The sequence below is a fragment of the Aquarana catesbeiana genome, linkage group LG10 (genome assembly GCF_042186555.1).
Source record: "Aquarana catesbeiana isolate 2022-GZ linkage group LG10, ASM4218655v1, whole genome shotgun sequence".
Lineage (NCBI taxonomy): Eukaryota > Metazoa > Chordata > Amphibia > Anura > Ranidae > Aquarana > Aquarana catesbeiana.
Genome location: NC_133333.1, coordinates 204,760,469 through 204,775,593, shown reverse-complemented (window position 1 = coordinate 204,775,593; position 15,125 = coordinate 204,760,469). Strand labels below are relative to the sequence as shown.

General features: G+C 54.0%; 1 protein-coding gene across 1 annotated transcript in view; it reads right to left on the bottom strand.

Moving 5' to 3' along the window:
• CLCN6 (chloride voltage-gated channel 6) overlaps window positions 1-14,898 on the bottom strand; it is a 71,931-nt gene extending 57,033 nt beyond the window's left edge. Inside the window, exon 1 of the mRNA XM_073603173.1 lies at window positions 14,706-14,898. Within this exon, the coding sequence (XP_073459274.1) occupies window positions 14,706-14,780 (75 nt within the window). The 5' untranslated portion in view covers window positions 14,781-14,898. The remainder of the gene's footprint in view (window positions 1-14,705) is intronic.
• Between the last annotated feature and the right edge of the window lie 227 nt (window positions 14,899-15,125).

Below are 15,125 nucleotides of genomic sequence, written 5' to 3'. Positions count from 1 at the left end.
CCAAAACTTTTGAGTTCTGAGGAATTATATATCTATTTTTGTTTTGCTATATCACTGATATATTCCTTCACTTTATTTTTTATTACATTCACTCACTGGGAGCACTTCATTTAAACTTTATCTTCCACTGTAGCAGGAGTGTCGTATGCGCTGAAACTACGGCATCTGCTCTTTGCTACTGATCTGTTTGGACCCTTTTTGGGTCACTTTTGCACAAACAGTGTAATTGCACCTTTGTTACATAGTTTGGGTTCACCTATTATGTAGTATACTATACCCAATCATACTTAGGGCAGCGCCGTTTTTTTCCCTTATTATCTTATTGACTCACTCTAGTGCTTGCCCTGGAGTCTCCAGCCTCCACCAAGATTGCTGCCGACCGGACCGCGTGACCGGAAATACACCTACTATGACCACAAACTAGGGGATTTTGTGGAGATGTCTGTGGGATGCGAGTGGAATACGATCGGCGGGCAGGAGGGTCGGAGGCCAGGTCACCTGCACAGCGAGGAAACCTCTAAAGCACCTGGAGTGGGGGGCTCAGCCGGATGGCCCTCCGCCATCGAGGAGCAGTAGCTGTGGGGAAAAATGCCGGCGGCATGTAGTGCAGCTGGGGGGGATTAGTTGCATACCCTTCTGTAGGGGCGAAACTTCAGGCAGAGCCTTGAGGCCCAGATTGCTGCCCCTGCTCGCTCGCCCTCCCAAGGCCCCCTGGGCTGAATGGGATGCTGGTCAGGGAGTCCCCTGCAGAAAGCAGAGACTGGATAAAATAACAAACGTTTGCAGCTCCTGTGGATCCGGAGGAAACACAAAACTACTGAGGCACACAGGTGAGACTAACAAATTTATAATGGTGGACTAATGGTGTTTCCTGTTGCAGGAAGGAGGAGCCTATCTCTCGGATGCTGCCCTGAAACACGAATGCAGTATTAAAAAAAAGAAAAAAAAGAAAAAAAGGAGAACATGCTGCATTTTTTCTGCACTGAACTGTAAAACTGGAACGTGGTAAAACATATCAAAAAAGGTATACACGTATAGATTTTTGGTCGAAAATTTTCATTTTAAGAACGTTCCTTCGATATTCTAATCATTAGTGAGGTCAAATCAACATGAAAATATTACTTGAATTTTCGTTCAATGTATGTGGTTTTCACTACGGCTGCTTTCACACTGGGGCGTCGGTGGTAAAAAATAGCGGCGCTTTACCGTCGTTTTTGCTGAGGTTTTCGGACGCTAACGTTCCGTCCCCCTGGCGGCTCCTGCGCAGTAGTAACGTTATTGCAGCACCGGAGCCCACCATACCTGTAAATAACTCCAGGAGACATGTCGCTGAGCAGAGCAGTTTACCGGGATCACTGTAGGGGCTTCGATCTAAGGGGAGTATTTCATAATAGGAGCTAGTATGCTATGCATACTAGCTCATTATGCCTTTGTGGGTTTACAACCACTTTAAAATCCTCCAGAAAGAGCTGGAGTCCATATCTAAACAGAAAACGTAAGACCAACCAACCAGCCCTGCCTGCTCCTATGCCACCTCTACATAAGACTAAGCAGCCAGAAAATAACAGCCCTGGTGATGCACACACTGCTCAACCACCCAGGGGCTCACCATTAAATCATCAGAAGGTAGTCTATCAACTCACCAGTTGCCAACATCATTGTTGGTAGGGTTGTCCCGATACCGATACTAGTATCGGTATCGGCACCGATACCGAGCATTTGCCCAAGTACTTGTACTCGGGCAAATGCTCCCGATGCCTCCCCCGATACCTTGACTGTCAGCTGTGATCGGCGCCTGGGGGAGTTACAAGATTCTCCCCCAGCGGCTTTCACCAGCTTTAGTGACAGACAGCGGTGATCGCTCACAGCTGACTGTCACTGCATCCTCCTCCGTGCCCCCTCCTTTCCTCTGTCCTTCTCAGCTGTCCCCTCCGTTCTGCTCTTATCTGTCCTTATCTGTCCCTCTCCGCTGTCCCCTCGTTCTGCTCTTATCTGTCCCCTCCATTCTGCTCTTATCTGTCCCCTCCGTTCTCCCCTTCAGTTCCTCCGTCCTCCCCCTCCTTCCTTTGTGTATGGATAGAGTCAGCTGACTCTGTCCATTCACATAACTGAAACATTGTAATCTTCTGTGATTACGATGTGTCAGTTTATGAATGGAGAGAAGCTGCGGTCTTCTCTCCATTCATTGTCAGTGCAGCTGACGCTGCAGAGAAAGGGACTGGGGATTCTCTATCCTCTGTCTCTTTCTCTGTCTCAAGGGGGAGATATCAGAGGTCTGTTAAGACCCCTGATATCTCACCAAAGCCCCCCAAAAGGGCTGATTAAAAAAAAAAAAAAAAACAATAAAGAATAAAAGAAATATTATTGTAAAAAATAAAAATTGTAAAAAAAAAAAAAAATAACACACACATACAACGTTCACCCCCTCCCCCCCCCCAAAAAAAGCAAGCACTGTTAAAAAAAAAAAAAAAAAATGAAAAAAAAAACACTGTCACGTGACATTAAAAAAAAAGTATCGGTAATCGGTATCGGCGAGTACTTGAAAAAAAGTATCGGTACTTGTACTCGGTCCTAAAAAAGTGGTATCGGGACAACCCTAATTGTTGGGTTATTTGATTCTTTCCCAACACCACAATTTTGTAGTGATTATTTTTATTTTTTCAGGCAAAAAAAAAAAAAAATCCTCCAGATCCGTTCCAGATTAGTTTGTGCATTCGTGTATTTTAATGTGTTCCGGTGCATTTTTTATGTATTTCCATGTGTATTCCATGTATTATGCTTTTTTTTTTCACTGTACTGCAGTCAGGTGCATTTTTGATAATTTTGATGCTTTTTACTGCAATCCAGTAAAGCTCTGTGTGGGGGGGTGGGGGGGTGGGGGGGGGGGGGAGGGAGGCATGTTCTACTTTTTTTCTAGAACTGAAACGCACTGCACTAGTGTGAACTATGCCATAACAACCTATATAACCTACTTTCCATGCGTTTTTGATGCGAAAAAAGGCACTGCACTGCATGTGGTGTGAGCGGGCCCTAAGGGTTGATTTCTGTGCACAAAATGGCCTTTAAATGCATGAAGTGAAGGAAACCATTTTGAAAGCCAAGCTAACTTGATCTTGCATTGTGCTGTAAGCCGGACCTTACTGTTTCTTACCTAAAATAGTCAGCTAAATTCCAAGAAAGCCTTCAGAAATCCTTACTCAGCAGAGCTGAACATTCCTCTACTGTTGTACATTGTCAAGCTGGGAATAATAAATAAGCTGCATGATACGTTGTGCTCCTTTTTAGAAGCAGTTGCGAAACAAAGAATTTTCAGGAACCATGTACCTCATGCCTCAGTAAAGCATCGAATTGCTCAGGAAATTGATTGACTGTGTAAGGCCTGTGCCTCAAAACTATATGATTATTTTGACGGGCTACAGGGTCAAAATCAGTATTTCCAGCTGTCTAATGGGGCCCAGGAAGCTTTTCCAACTTGATATAAAGCATCCTACCTTGGATGTAGAACAGCGGTTCTTAAACACTGGGCCTTGGCCTGCTGCCTCTCTCCTGGACATCCAGCCACCTGCAGATCCCATAAACCCCTGGTGTCCAGCCTGGGGCCCTCTGACCTTAGCAGTCTGTAGTGGGAACATTGATTAGGGTAATAGCATTGGTCTATACTGGCCTCATTTAACATCTTACCAGTTTTATATGGTCTTCTGCAGCATATCCCCAGCCAACAATGTATCCCATCCACACTCTCAGACCCCAATTTCCTTTATTAGGTCTGCAGCTTCTGACAGTCCCCTCGAGATTCAGATACTGAACATTACATGTGGCCGTTTAGTGAAGTCATGGGCCACATTTGAGGCCCCCTTTAGCTCATAAGTTGACAACCACTGCCGTAAACGCTCCAACAGTCCTTACCGGCTCCTGCAGTGCCCCCGGACCCCTGAGAACACTCAAATTCCAGCAGTGTCCCCTAGCCTCCCTCTCAAGGGCCATACAAGTCTTCCACTGTGCCCCTGCAAAGCCCCCAGTCTCTTGGAGAGACCCCATCCCCCACAGCTGCCCCCAGCTCCCATCAGAAACAATATCACCTAAAAGGCTACAAAGTTAGCTGCAGACTTAGCCACCTTCAGGGCCACCAAGTCTCCCCTAACTACCTCCAGAAGCTCTGGAATGTTTTGGAAGAATTTACTGGTCCTTGAGGGCTACGTTCACCTTGTAGAGAAAAAAAAAAAACACACCAACAATAAAAATGTACATATTTTTGCAGGTAGAAAAATTGCATTTATTATTTCTTCCTACAGGAGCCTGCAAAGCATTGCACCCCTGATCAGGGGTGCAATGCCAGTTTCCGGCAGAAATGTGCTCCAAGTATTTGGCTGTACCTTTGTATGGGCTTTCAGTTAGAAAGGTGTATGACTACCCCACCCCATATGATGTCCCATCTCCCTTGCTAAAGGCAACATAACTACAATATAAATAAGTAGAAAAGCAGGGCACAATCTGAGTGTAGTATATTGATGTATATATTATGGTGAAAAGACAAATGGCAAGCCACATTGTGACAGGTAAAATCAGGCTCATCACATAGTAAGGGCTTCCGATGGACAGTCTCACAAGATAAGGGAACCTCAGATCTGGATAGAAACACTGGATGGATGATGAATATACCTGCAGGACCAAGTATCTCACCTAGAGATACTTCAGTGTCTCCAGAGTCACTGCATCTGGTGCACTGAGATCAGCTGGAAGTTATCCTGAATGCTACAAATGAACTCTATGAACTTTTTGCTGATTTGCATAAATGTCAAGTTTTGTACACTTGACACTTATTTCACCATATACCCCATTACCACTGTATAACCACAAAATACAGGTTATTAACCTCACAAGGACTGACAGTAGAGCACTGTATTGAGATATCATGAGAAATAAAATAAGGGGGGGGGGCAGGCCATGCAAACATACAAAATCATGGTCATACAACTGCATACTTTATAGTAGTTCTTAACCTACAAGGCAGAAAGGACCTCAACTGTGGCCCCTGACATCACCAAGGCATCATTTTCAGCGATAGTAAAAATACATAAGACTTTGACACTTCCAACATACCAGGTCATAAATGGATAATGTACAGGAGTGGTTGGAGACTGGGGACGTGCTACAAGAGACAATCAGAGACTGGGGAAATGTTACATGAGGCTGCTAAAGATCACTGCCACCATAGTCCCTTTGCAAGCCAATGCTCCCACTACTGACTGATGGGGTCCATGGTCAGCAAAGCAGCCCTGGGGCCACAGGTTTTGTGCCAGGTCTTTAAAGTGTATGTTCAAACCCCCCACCCCCTACACCCTCTATCAAAGCAGGAAACAGAATGTTAGAGTCACAAGCAGAACTTCCTGCCGCCTAACCCACTCACAGCCGACCCTTCTTGTCGCCTGACCCACTCACAGCTGACCCTTGCTGCCGCCTGACCCACCCACAGCCGACCCTTCCTGCCGCCTGATCCACCCACAGCCGACCCTTCCTGTCGCCTGACCCACCCACAGCCGACCCTTCCTGCCGCCTGACCCACTCACAGCCGACCCTTCCTGCCGCCTGACCCACTCACAGCCGACCCTTCCTGCCGCCTGACCCACTCACAGCCGACCCTTCCTGTCGCCTGACCCACTCACAGCCGACCCTTCCTGCCGCCTGACCCACCCACAGCCGACCCTTCCTGCCGCCTGATCCACCCACAGCCGACCCTTCCTGCCGCCTGATCCACCCACAACAGACCCTTCCTGCCGCCTGACCCACTCACAGCCGACCCTTCCTGCCGCCTGACCCACTCACAGCCGACCCTTCCTGCCGCCTGACCCACCCACAACAGACCCTTCCTGCCGCCTGACCCACCCACAGCCGACCCTTCCTGCCGCCTGATCCACTCACAGCCGACCCTTCCTGCCGCCTGACCCACTCACAGCCGACCCTTCCTGCCGCCTGACCCACCCACAACAGACCCTTCCTGCCGCCTGACCCACCCACAACAGACCCTTCCTGCCGCCTGATCCACCCACAGCCGACCCTTCCTGCCGCCTGATCCACCCACAACAGACCCTTCCTGCCGCCTGACCCACTCACAGCCAACTCTTCCTGCCGCCTGACCCACCCACAACAGACCCTTCCTGCCGCCTGATCCACCCACAGCCGACCCTTCCTGCCGCCTGATCCACCCACAACAGACCCTTCCTGCCGCCTGACCCACTCACAGCCAACTCTTCCTGCCGCCTGACCCACCCACAACAGACCCTTATTGCCGCCTGACCCACCTACAGCCCACCCTTCCTGTTGCCTGACCCACCCACAGCCGACCCTTCCTGCCGCCTGACCCACCCACAGTAGACCCTTCCTGCCGCCTGACCCACCCACAGTAGACCCTTCCTGCCGCCTGACCCACCCACAGCCGACCCTTCCTGTCGCCTGACCCACTCACAGCCGACCCTTCCTGACGCCTGACCCACTCACAGCTGACCCTTTCTGACGCCTGACCCACCCACAGCCTACCCTTCCTGTCGCCTGACCCATCCACAGCCTACCCTTCCTGTCGCCTGACCCACTCCCAGCTGACCCTTCCTGACGCCTGACCCACTCACAGCCGACCCTTCCTGACGCCTGACCCACCCACAGCCGACCCTTCCTGCCGCCTGACCCATCCACAGCCGACCCTTCCTGCCGCCTGACCCACCCACAGCCAACCCTTCCTGTTGCCTGACCCACCCACAGCCGACCCTTCCTGCCGCCTGACCCACCCACAGCCGACCCTTCCTGCCGCCTGACCCACCCACAGCCGACCCTTCCTGCCGCCTGACCCACCCACAGCCAACCCTTCCTGCCGCCTGACCCACCCACAGCCGACCCTTCCTGCCGCCTGACCCACCCACAGCCTACCCTTCCTGTCGCCTGACCCATCCACAGCCTACCCTTCCTGTCGCCTGACCCACTCCCAGCTGACCCTTCCTGACGCCTGACCCACTCACAGCCGACCCTTCCTGACGCCTGACCCACTCACAGCTGACCCTTGCTGCCGCCTGACCCACCCACAGCCGACCCTTCCTGCCGCCTGATCCACCCACAGCCGACCCTTCCTGTCGCCTGACCCACCCACAGCCGACCCTTCCTGCCGCCTGACCCACTCACAGCCGACCCTTCCTGCCGCCTGACCCACTCACAGCCGACCCTTCCTGCCGCCTGACCCACTCACAGCCGACCCTTCCTGTCGCCTGACCCACTCACAGCCGACCCTTCCTGCCGCCTGACCCACCCACAGCCGACCCTTCCTGCCGCCTGATCCACCCACAGCCGACCCTTCCTGCCGCCTGATCCACCCACAACAGACCCTTCCTGCCGCCTGACCCACTCACAGCCGACCCTTCCTGCCGCCTGACCCACTCACAGCCGACCCTTCCTGCCGCCTGACCCACCCACAACAGACCCTTCCTGCCGCCTGACCCACCCACAGCCGACCCTTCCTGCCGCCTGATCCACTCACAGCCGACCCTTCCTGCCGCCTGACCCACTCACAGCCGACCCTTCCTGCCGCCTGACCCACCCACAACAGACCCTTCCTGCCGCCTGACCCACCCACAACAGACCCTTCCTGCCGCCTGATCCACCCACAGCCGACCCTTCCTGCCGCCTGATCCACCCACAACAGACCCTTCCTGCCGCCTGACCCACTCACAGCCAACTCTTCCTGCCGCCTGACCCACCCACAACAGACCCTTCCTGCCGCCTGATCCACCCACAGCCGACCCTTCCTGCCGCCTGATCCACCCACAACAGACCCTTCCTGCCGCCTGACCCACTCACAGCCAACTCTTCCTGCCGCCTGACCCACCCACAACAGACCCTTCCTGCCGCCTGACCCACCTACAGCCCACCCTTCCTGTTGCCTGACCCACCCACAGCCGACCCTTCCTGCCGCCTGACCCACCCACAGTAGACCCTTCCTGCCGCCTGACCCACCCACAGCCGACCCTTCCTGTCGCCTGACCCACTCACAGCCGACCCTTCCTGACGCCTGACCCACTCACAGCTGACCCTTTCTGACGCCTGACCCACCCACAGCCTACCCTTCCTGTCGCCTGACCCATCCACAGCCTACCCTTCCTGTCGCCTGACCCACTCCCAGCTGACCCTTCCTGACGCCTGACCCACTCACAGCCGACCCTTCCTGACGCCTGACCCACCCACAGCCGACCCTTCCTGCCGCCTGACCCATCCACAGCCGACCCTTCCTGCCGCCTGACCCACCCACAGCCAACCCTTCCTGTTGCCTGACCCACCCACAGCCGACCCTTCCTGCCGCCTGACCCACCCACAGCCGACCCTTCCTGCCGCCTGACCCATCCACAGCCGACCCTTCCTGCCGCCTGACCCACCCACAGCCAACCCTTCCTGCCGCCTGACCCACCCACAGCCGACCCTTCCTGCCGCCTGACCCACCCACAGCCGACCCTTCCTGCCGCCTGACCCACCCACAGCCTACCCTTCCTGTCGCCTGACCCATCCACAGCCTACCCTTCCTGTCGCCTGACCCACTCCCAGCTGACCCTTCCTGACGCCTGACCCACTCACAGCCGACCCTTCCTGACGCCTGACCCACCCACAGCCGACCCTTCCTGACGCCTGATCCACCCACAGCCGACCCTTCCTGCCGCCTGACCCACCCACAACAGACCCTTCCTGCCGCCTGACCCACCCACAACAGACCCTTCCTGCCGCCTGACCCACCCACAGCCGACCCTTCCTGTTGCCTGACCCACCCACAGCCGACCCTTCCTGCCGCCTGACCCACCCACAGCCGACCCTTCCTGCCGCCTGACCCATCCACAGCCGACCCTTCCTGCCGCCTGACCCACCCACAGCCAACCCTTCCTGTTGCCTGACCCACCCACAGCCAACCCTTCCTGTTGCCTGACCCACCCACAGCCGACCCTTCCTGCCGCCTGACCCACCCACAGCCGACCCTTCCTGCCGCCTGACCCACCCACAGCCGACCCTTCCTGTCGCCTGACCCACCCACAGCCCACCCTTCCTGTCACCTGACCGACCCAGAGCCGACACTTACACCCTCCAGTGTGCTCTGCACACACGGAGGACAATCCTCAGCACTGGGAATCTTGTTCCAGGAAGGGGCATACAACAGGGTGAAACTGGATTTCAGACTTGTGGGGTGACTTGCAGCCAAGGACTAGAAACTTACTAGTACCTCATCTGCAACTGCAGGGAGTCAGGGGTGACAGGTCTGCTTTAAAGAGGACCCCTGCCATCCACTGTCCTCTGCTCTCCAACTAAATTGTTCAAATACTGTAACCAGCTCAGAAACAATGACACAGTTTCTATTAAACTTTGTTTAGTTCAAGTTAAAATATCAGTAAGGGACTTGTGGCTGGGGGGGGGGGGGGGGGTTAAAAATAGGCATTTACGCCACATTTTTAACTTCCCCTTAAGTTCTACACAGGGACATACAGATGCTGCAGTAAAGCAAAGATTATCCTCGCTTTCGGCGGACAGTAGCACCTGCTGAACCAGACCCATTTAACTCAAAAGGGCCAACTCACAACAGCTTGTTAGACATGTGGTTGCAGTGTGGGTTTTTAGAAGTTAAAACAGGGGATGAGGAGGCCACATAATGCCTACTTCTCACCAATCAAGCACCCTCTGAAAAAGGGATCCACCACAGATCGCACAGAGATCAACGCATTTTAGAATGAGACCTAAAGCACACCAGTCCCTGCTAAATTGGCCAAATTTGTATCCATGTATGGGCAGGCTGGATGTACACTAGACAATCTGTTGATCGACTTGTGTACAAGCAGCCTGTTGTGTTTTTTCCAAATGATCAGTGCTGCTGACTATAGCCACAACATTGATCATTGTATTCTGAGGGCCAAGAAGGCTCCCGGCTGTCAGAATACAATACCACAGTGGGAAGGATTCCTTGTGTGTGTGGATGAGGGAATCTGCTCTTTTTTTTTTTCTCGTTCAACCAAATCATGTATGGCCAGCCTAAGCCAAACAGAAGACTTATATCCATTCCTGACACATCGATTAACGGAAGAGCAATAGAAGACAATCGCTGTGCTGCTAAAGAGAATGTTGAGCCTTCATATATAATGAGCAGATATGATTACCCCCATTGATGTGTATAGAGACTTACTGAATATACACAAAGATTTATAATTGAACACTGGTCATTCAGTAGTAGCTCTATGTATTTCTGAGCAAGTTGGAGATTCCCTTTAAGTCGCCCTGCAGTATGTACTAGTTGTGGAAGTCAGAGTGCCGTTACACATTGACATTGGGGCAGCTGGAAAGTGAATCTGTAATTCCAGTCCTGTAGCGGGAAATCCCATCCTTAATCCCTTATTTGTGTAGAGCTTTCCCGGTCTTCTTTTCAAAGAAAGTTCTGTGCAGTTTACAGATCAGAGGACTAGCAAACACTAAGTGCCGCTTTTTGAAGTTTTGCATTGATTTCGATTAACAAGCAGACGGTGAATAGAAGTGAAAATCAGAGAAAGGGTTCAGGATTACATCAACACCATGGAAGGGCAATGTATGGATCTGATACATTCTCAGCATCATTACCACAGAAGGGGGTGTACAGAAAGCATGATGGGACGAATAAATAGATTGATGTAGGGTATGATGATGTAGAGCGTGGGAACGTTGACTGCAGTGTGCAGGAACAATCACGGCAATCTCAAAAAGAATGAGGAGGAGCTCAGGAAGAAAGATAAAGGAATGAGGAGGAACAAATGAGGAGGAACAAAAGAGTCGGAGGAGCTTGAGAAGGAGGAGAAGCAGATGAGGAGGAAGAGCAAATGAGAAAGAGCTTGGGAAAAATGAGGAGCAGCAATTGAGGAAAAGCTACAAATAAGGAGGAGTTTAGGAAGAAGGAGGAGCAACAGATGAAAATGAGCTGAGAAGGAGGAGGCAGAACAAATGAGGAGGAGCAAGTGAGTTGGAGCGTGGGAAGGAGGAGGATCTCGAGAAGAAGGAGGAGGAGCAGGTAATGTGGAGCTCGGGAAGGAGGAGGAGCAAAAAAGGTGCTCTGGAAGAAGGAGGGAGAGCAATTGAGGAAGAATTACAAAGAAGGAGGAGCTCAGGAAGAAAGAGGAACAACAAATGAGGAAGCGCTTGGGAAGAAAAAGGAAGAATAAATGAGGAGAAGCTAATGAGTAGGAACTCATGAAGGTGGGAGAGGAGGAATAAATGAGGAAGAGCTCGGGAAGAGCAGCAAATGAAAAGGAGATGGGAAAAATAAGGAGGAACAAATGCGGAGCAAACGAGGACCTTGCGAAGAAGGAGGAGCAAACGAGGACCTCGGGAAGAAGGAGGAGCAAACGAGGACCTCGGGAAGAAGGAGGAGCAAACGAGGACCTCGGGAAGAAGGAGGAGCAAACGAGGACCACGGGAAGAAGGAGGAGCAAACGAGGACCTCGGGAAGAAGGAGGAGCAAACGAGGACCTCGGGAAGAAGGAGGAGCAAACGAGGACCTCGGGAAGAAGGAGGAGCAAACGAGGACCTCGGGAAGAAGGAGGAGCAAACGAGGACCTCGGGAAGAAGGAGGAGCAAACGAGGACCTCGGGAAGAAGGAGGAGCAAACGAGGACCTCGGGAAGAAGGAGGAGCAAACGAGGACCTCGGGAAGAAGGAGGAGCAAACAAGTAGGACCTCAGGAAGAAGGAGGAGGAGCAAATGAGGAAGAGCTAATGATGGAGGAGCAAAATGAGGAAGAGCTTGGGGAAGGAGAAGAAACCCAATGAGAAGGAACTCAGGAACCAGGAAATGCAAAAGAAGCTTGGGAAGAATGAGGAGGAACAAATGAGGGGGAGCAAATGGGAACGAACTCGGGAACGAAATCGGGAAGAATGATGGAGGACTGAGGTGGGGCTTAGGGAAAATTTTAGAGCAGGGGTCTACAAACTGATCTTTTGTTATAGGGGGAGAAATAGTTGGTGTCGTTGGGAGGAATTGTGCCCCGTTTTTGTTGTCATTGGAAGGAATAGTGTCCCATTGTTGGTGTCAGTGGCAGAAATAATGCCTCAAGGGCCACATAAAGCAAGCAAAGGGCCACAGTATGGGTACCACTGTTATAGAGGAATGAGGAGGATCTTGGGAAGAATGAAGAGGACAGGCTGTATAATGGGGTGTGAAGGAGTGATGGAAACCTAACACAGGAAGGATGTGATTAGTTCCATACATGGCAACCCAAGGAAATAATAGGTTAAATGACTGATTGTGGTTATTTGACATATGAGGATGACAAGTGTGTGATTGTTGTATATTCAGGGGAGAGGTGATAGGTTGCACAGTGATAGGTGCAGAGTGTAAGGAGTGCAGCAGGGGAATGATGGGTGTGCACAGCCGCAGGCTGGGTGTGACGGGTGGTGAGAAGTGTAGGAGGGGTGTGACGGGTGCTGAGAGGTGTAGGAGGGATGTGACGGGTGCTGAGAGGTGTAGGAGGGGTGTGACGGGTGCTGAGAGGTGTAGGCGGGGTGTGACGGGTGCTGAGAGGTGTAGGCGGGGTGTGACGGGTGCTGAGAGGTGTAGGCGGGGTGTGACGGGTGCTGAGAGGTGTAGGCGGGGTGTGACGGGTGCTGAGAGGTGTAGGCGGGGTGTGACGGGTGCTGAGAGGTGTAGGCGGGGTGTGACGGGTGCTGAGAGGTGTAGGCGGGGTGTGACGGGTGCTGAGAGGTGTAGGCGGGGTGTGACGGGTGCTGAGAGGTGTAGGCGGGGTGTGACGGGTGCTGAGAGGTGTAGGCGGGGTGTGACGGGTGCTGAGAGGTGTAGGCGGGGTGTGACGGGTGCTGAGAGGTGTAGGCGGGGTGTGACGGGTGCTGAGAGGTGTAGGCGGGGTGTGACGGGTGCTGAGAGGTGTAGGCGGGGTGTGACGGGTGCTGAGAGGTGTAGGCGGGGTGTGACGGGTGCTGAGAGGTGTAGGCGGGGTGTGACGGGTGCTGAGAGGTGTAGGCGGGGTGTGACGGGTGCTGAGAGGTGTAGGCGGGGTGTGACGGGTGCTGAGAGGTGTAGGCGGGGTGTGACGGGTGCTGAGAGGTGTAGGCGGGGTGTGACGGGTGCTGAGAGGTGTAGGCGGGGTGTGACGGGTGCTGAGAGGTGTAGGCGGGGTGTGACGGGTGCTGAGAGGTGTAGGCGGGGTGTGACGGGTGCTGAGAGGTGTAGGCGGGGTGTGACGGGTGCTGAGAGGTGTAGGCGGGGTGTGACGGGTGCTGAGAGGTGTAGGCGGGGTGTGACGGGTGCTGAGAGGTGTAGGCGGGGTGTGACGGGTGCTGAGAGGTGTAGGAGGGGTGTGACGGGTGGTGAGAGGTGTAGGTGGGGTGTGACGGGTGGTGAGAGGTGTAGGAGGGGTGTGACGGGTGGTGAGAGGTGTAGGCGGGGTGTGACGGGTGGTGAGAGGTGTAGGAGGGGTGTGACGGGTGGTGAGAGGTGTAGGCGGGGTGTGATGGGTGGTGAGAGGTGTAGGCGGGGTGTGATGTGTGGTGGGTGGTGAGAGGTGTAGGCGGGGTGTGACGGGTGGTGAGAGGTGACGGGTGGTGAGAGGTGTAGGCGGGGTGTGACGGGTTGTGAGAGGTGTAGGCGGGGTGTGACGGGTGCTGAGAGGTGTAGGCGGGGTGTGACGGGTGCTGAGAGGTGTAGGCGGGGTGTGACGGGTGCTGAGAGGTGTAGGCGGGGTGTGACGGGTGCTGAGAGGTGTAGGCGGGGTGTGACGGGTGCTGAGAGGTGTAGGCGGGGTGTGACGGGTGCTGAGAGGTGTAGGCGGGGTGTGACGGGTGCTGAGAGGTGTAGGCGGGGTGTGACGGGTGCTGAGAGGTGTAGGCGGGGTGTGACGGGTGCTGAGAGGTGTAGGCGGGGTGTGACGGGTGCTGAGAGGTGTAGGCGGGGTGTGACGGGTGCTGAGAGGTGTAGGCGGGGTGTGACGGGTGCTGAGAGGTGTAGGCGGGGTGTGACGGGTGCTGAGAGGTGTAGGCGGGGTGTGACGGGTGCTGAGAGGTGTAGGCGGGGTGTGACGGGTGCTGAGAGGTGTAGGCGGGGTGTGACGGGTGCTGAGAGGTGTAGGCGGGGTGTGACGGGTGCTGAGAGGTGTAGGCGGGGTGTGATGGGTGGTGAGGGGTGTAGGCAGGGTGTGATGGATGGTGAGAAGTGTAGGCAGGGTGTGATAGGTGTAGGATGGGTGTGAAGGGTGCTGAGAGGTGTGATGGGTGTGACGGGTGCAGGCGGGGTGTGATGGGTGGTGAGGGGTGCAGGCGGGGTGTGATGGGTGGTGAGGGGTGCAGGCGGGGTGTGATGGGTGGTGAGGGGTGTGATGGGTGTAGAAGGGGTGTGATGGGTGGTGAGGGGTGCAGGCGGGGTGTGATGGGTGGTGAGGGGTGTGATGGGTGTAGAAGGGGTGTGATGGGTGGTGAGGGGTGCAGGCGGGGTGTGATGGGTGGTGAGGGGTGCAGGCGGGGTGTGATGGGTGGTGAGGGGTGTAGGCTGGGTATGATGATGGGTACAGGGAGTCATTGCCTGTACATTGGTGTGTAGTGTATAAGGTGTAATGGGTTGTGGTTGTATATAATGGGGAGTATGGTGGGTATATGGTGAGTGTCAGGTGTAATTGTACACAATGGAGGGGTGGTGACACATGCAGGCTGGGTGACCCCTTCTCACCAGCTCCTCCGGGGTGCGGCTCTCCCTCTCCCTACAGCAGCAGCAACAGCACACGTCTCCCCCGCAGGCCGCCATCTTCCCACACCCCTCACACAGCCGCCTATCACGTGAATCCAGCAGTCTTCTCCCCGCGAGCCCCAGTCCCCGTATACCATCTGAAAAGTCCCGCCCACCGCGAGTCACATGACCACCCCTCTGGAACGGGACATGTCAGAGTCACGTGAGAAGTCAGTCTGGGCTGATGGTGATGCTGAGGGGGAGATGGACTCGGTACTACGGGTTGTACTGACTGATGGGGGTCCTGTTTGTATCCGGTGTTCTGTCAGAATAGCGAACCCGTCACCGGCCCCGCATTCCATTCATTACATGCACCGAGTGCTGATATTATGTGGGAAGGTACAGAAAGCGGATCTGGGATGA